The 1,786-nt window shown below is 69.7% G+C and overlaps 1 protein-coding gene across 1 annotated transcript in view; it reads left to right on the forward strand.

Moving 5' to 3' along the window:
* The window catches only part of MEGF6 (multiple EGF like domains 6), a 121,836-nt gene that overhangs the window by 114,438 nt on the left and 5,612 nt on the right, over nt 1-1,786 (forward strand). The window contains exons 11-13 of the mRNA XM_015570509.1: nt 922-1,050; nt 1,154-1,282; nt 1,555-1,683. Of these exons, the coding sequence (XP_015425995.1) occupies nt 922-1,050; nt 1,154-1,282; nt 1,555-1,683 (387 nt within the window). The remainder of the gene's footprint in view (nt 1-921; nt 1,051-1,153; nt 1,283-1,554; nt 1,684-1,786) is intronic.

Below are 1,786 nucleotides of genomic sequence, written 5' to 3' on the forward strand. Positions count from 1 at the left end.
GAGGCTGTCTGTGTGCACATGCACCCTCATGCACACAGACACATCCCACACATGTACACACACCCACGCACACACATGTACACACCCACATGTGTACACATGCCTGTACACATGCACCCCACACATGTACATGCCCCACACAATGTATACATACCCACATGCGCACCCCATGCACACACACATATGCATGCCACACACATGTACACACCCCACATAATGTATACATACCCGCATGTGCACAAGCATGCATGCTGTGTAACAGATGCACACATGCAAGTGTTGGGGAACCTGGCCCTGCCCTCTTGTCCCCAGAAGAGCAGGGGTTCTGCTCCCCTGAACTCACCAGCTCCCCTCCCAGCCCGAGCCCCCGCCTCCCACCTCCAGGGCCCAGTAGCAGGCTCACCTGGGGCAGCAGGGAGCTGAGGCAGGGAGGGGAGGGCAGGGCAGGGAGGGCAGGGGCATGGGGGTGAGCCGGGTGCCCTGGGGCAGGGAGGGGCATGGGGTGAGCCGGGTGCCCTGGGGCAGGGAGGGGCATGGGGTGAGCCAGGTGCCCCTGGGGCAGGGAGGGCAGGGGCATGGGGGTGAGCCGGGTGCCCTGGGGCAGGGAGGGGCATGGGGTGAGCCGGGTGCCCTGGGGCAGGGAGGGGCATGGGGTGAGCCAGGTGCCCCTGGGGCAGGGAGGGCAGGGGCATGGGGGTGAGCCGGGTGCCCTGGGGCAGGGAGGGGCATGGGGTGAGCCGGGTGCCCTGGGGCAGGGAGGGGCATGGGGTGAGCCAGGTGCCCTGGGGCAGGGAGGGGCTTCTCCATTAGCCAGCCCCAAACCCTTCGTCCTGGAGCCACTGGGATGGCGGAGGCTCAGGCAGGATGGGGGGTGGGGCTCACTGTCACCCAGCTGATGGCCAGCGGGGCTCTGTCTCCCAGGGTGTCCCCAGGGCCACTTCGGGCCAGGCTGTGGGCGGCGCTGCCAGTGTGAGCACGGGGGCGCCTGTGACCATGTCAGTGGGGCCTGCACCTGCCCCGCAGGCTGGAGGGGGACCTTCTGTGAGCGAGGTGAGTGGGGCGGGGCCGGGGCCGGGCGGCCAGGCGTGGGGACGGGCCTGGTGACCTGGCCGGTCCCCGTCACTGCCCCCTCCCCCACCCTACCCCCCCGCAGCCTGCCCGGCCGGCTTCTTCGGACTGGACTGTCGCCACGCCTGTGACTGCGCGGCCGGGGCGCCCTGCGAAGCTGTGAGCGGCTCCTGCCTCTGCCCCGCTGGCCGCCAGGGCCCCCGCTGCGCCCAGAGTGCGTGAGGCCTGCCAGCCTGGGTGGTATGGGGGGCGGGGTGCTGTCACGGTGCCAGACTTGCTACCGGGGCCTGGCCTGGCTGTCCGGAGCTGCCAAGTGGCCACGCCGGCACACCGCTTGCCCACTAAGGCCAGCATGGGGGCCCCTGTTTGTGGTCCCCCTGAGTGATGCCCAGGCCAGAGAGGGGCACGGCGGCCACAGCGGCCCCGGGGCCCAGCTGCTCCTCCCAGGGTCTGTCTGCCCAGGCCCCTGACTGCCCTCTCCTGCAGCCTGCCCAGCCCTCACCTACGGGCACAACTGCAGCCAGGCCTGCTCCTGCTTCAATGGGGCTTCCTGCGACCCAGTGCACGGGCAGTGCCACTGTGGCCCTGGCTGGACGGGTCCCAGCTGCCTGCAGGGTAAGTCTGGGGTCCGGGTTGTGCTCCCTGCTCCTGGGTGGGTGCCAGGCTCACCTGAGGGCAGCAGGGTGGCTGGGGCCCTGGCACCCGGGGGAAGGAGGGA

The sequence above is a fragment of the Myotis davidii genome, unplaced genomic scaffold (genome assembly GCF_000327345.1).
Source record: "Myotis davidii unplaced genomic scaffold, ASM32734v1 scaffold427, whole genome shotgun sequence".
NCBI classification, from domain to species: domain Eukaryota; kingdom Metazoa; phylum Chordata; class Mammalia; order Chiroptera; family Vespertilionidae; genus Myotis; species Myotis davidii.